Source organism: Cyprinodon variegatus, unplaced genomic scaffold, assembly GCF_000732505.1.
Source record: "Cyprinodon variegatus isolate N-32 unplaced genomic scaffold, C_variegatus-1.0 Scaffold105, whole genome shotgun sequence".
Lineage (NCBI taxonomy): Eukaryota > Metazoa > Chordata > Actinopteri > Cyprinodontiformes > Cyprinodontidae > Cyprinodon > Cyprinodon variegatus.
In genome coordinates this window covers 723,703-726,001 of record NW_015150558.1, presented here as the reverse complement: position 1 = coordinate 726,001, position 2,299 = coordinate 723,703, and the positions used below count along the sequence as shown (strand labels likewise).

Below are 2,299 nucleotides of genomic sequence, written 5' to 3'. Positions count from 1 at the left end.
CCCATCCTGACCCATCCTGACCCGTCCTGACTCGTCCTTACCCATCCTGACCCGTCCTGACTCGTTCTTACCCGTCCTTACCCATCCTGACCTATCCTGACCCGCCCTGACCCATCCTGACCCATCCTAACCCGTCCTCTGTGTATCTGCAGGAGCTGGAGTTCAACCTGCTGGAGGAGAAGCTTCAGAAGACTCTGTCTGATCTGGAGAAGAGGGAGAAACAGCTGGCTGAGGCGGAGCTGCAGGTCCGTTCTTCAGGTTTATGATCCGGTTTCACCTTCAGGTGTAGCCGAGAAAGTTCTGAGCTTAAGTCTCCTGGAGAAACGGATAATTAATCCTTTGTTAAAGAATCATCTAAAATCCTGACATTCATCCAGAATATTCACCGTTTTCAGTTCTGACAGTTCTCACCCAGTGAAATAATCAAATTTCAAGCCAATACTTTTATTGGAATCCAGAACAAGACCTTATTAACTTTGTAACATTCAAAAAATATGGATATTTTAACGGCAAAAACGGATGTCAGTGTGGTTGCAAGATGTAACCACTGATCTCTACGGCTATGACGCAAATCATTGTTTACATTTATTTCTTATACAAATGTTTACAGCATTGGAAAATATGATTTTTTTTGTTTGACCTCCTGCACACCATAAAAAAAAGGTTTTCATACTCCATTTGTGAGGCTAACTTGCCCTATAAAGGGTTAGAGACCAGAGACAACCTTCCTGTTGAACCTGCTTGTTCTTAATCCTAGAACCACAGCACCATCTGGTGGTTAGAATATGCTACAACCAGAGACACACAGCCTGGTGGGAAAATGATGATAAATGTTATTTATGTTGCATTTTGACCAAATATTTAGATATTTACAGTTAAAAAGTATTAAGAACGCATAGCAGGACCCCTTTTAAAGAAAATCAATGAATGGAAAATAAAATAAATATATATATATATAAAAAAAAAAATTGTGGAGCTTTCGTAGTATTCTTGGTTAAAAAAAAAAAAAAAAAAAAAAACATATTATTTTAATTTATTTATCTCACTGAGAGGAACTCATAAAATGGATTAATTCACTCAGAATGAATCACACCTTAATTTCTTTTAATTATGATGATTTTCTGCGTACAGTAAATAAAAAGCCAACATTTTTAGATGGGTTCAGGGTTTTTACACAGAGATTAAAGCAACAGGTGGGGGACGGGCGGCAGGAAGGTCCGATTTCGGTAAAAAGACTTTAAAGAGTGAAAACACATCTGGACTTCGTAATGATGAGGTTTAAATCAGAGGATCGGATAACCTGCCGAAGGACGAAGGATCGGACACATTTATGAGGAAACGATCATTTTGACCGTTTCTGTTTTAATTAACGGATTTAATTAAACTCACAAATAATACATTTTTATCAGAACATTTGGCTGTTTTAGTTTTCAATAAGGTTTAAAAAGCGTTTCTAAATTGAACACGAGTCACTGCAAAAGAATCAAGCTTTAAAGGTTTAAATTAGATTAAATAATCCATTATTAGACTGAGGAATAGGTTTCTGTCAGGGGCGGCAGGTGGAGTTTACTCCAGGGGGCGCTATAAATTCAAAATCGGCGTATAGCAAAAACCAATCAAACCTATACTAATTTATCACACCAGTATATTTATATGAATGCCAACAACAATAAACATTATAAAAAGTCTTTATAAAAACAAAACATAATTTCATGTCCAGGTTTACTTTATCTCCATAAATCTTTCCCTTCTGAGGCTGTTAAGGTAAATCTGTGTTTTCCCTGGTCCAATATTGGGTGACAAACCTAAAGAAAATAATGAACCAGTTTAATAATGGAGAAGCTATTAGTCAGCTTTATATTTAATATATAAAAACTATTTATTTTCTGAGAATATGTTTATTTAAGAGCAACTATGCAAATGAACAAACATGTAGAAAAAGTAGACTATATTCTATTATTTTCCATGTGAATCCCAGATTGTTCATTATTTTTTCTACAAAGTGCTTTAAATCAGTCCTAGCTGTCTTTATCCACGCTGGCTCAGATCCTGACCTTTGAAACAGGAGGCAGGGAAAGCAGGATAAAGTCTTAGCCTCGCTGCATGCAGTTAGCCTCGCTGCATGCTGACTGCATGCACTTAGCCTCGCTGCATGCAGTTAGCCTCGCTGCATGCTGACTGCATGCAGTTAGCCTCGCTACATGCAGTTAGCCTCGCTGCATGCAGGTAGCCTCGCTGCATACAGTTAGCCTCGCTGCATGCAGGTAGCCTCGCTGCATACAGTTAGCCTCGCTGCATG

The 2,299-nt window shown here is 38.2% G+C and overlaps 1 protein-coding gene across 1 annotated transcript in view; it reads left to right on the top strand.

Moving 5' to 3' along the window:
• cep120 (centrosomal protein 120kDa) overlaps positions 1-2,299 on the top strand; it is a 23,255-nt gene that overhangs the window by 12,353 nt on the left and 8,603 nt on the right. The window contains exon 12 of the mRNA XM_015374546.1: positions 153-245. Within this exon, the coding sequence (XP_015230032.1) occupies positions 153-245 (93 nt within the window). The remainder of the gene's footprint in view (positions 1-152; positions 246-2,299) is intronic.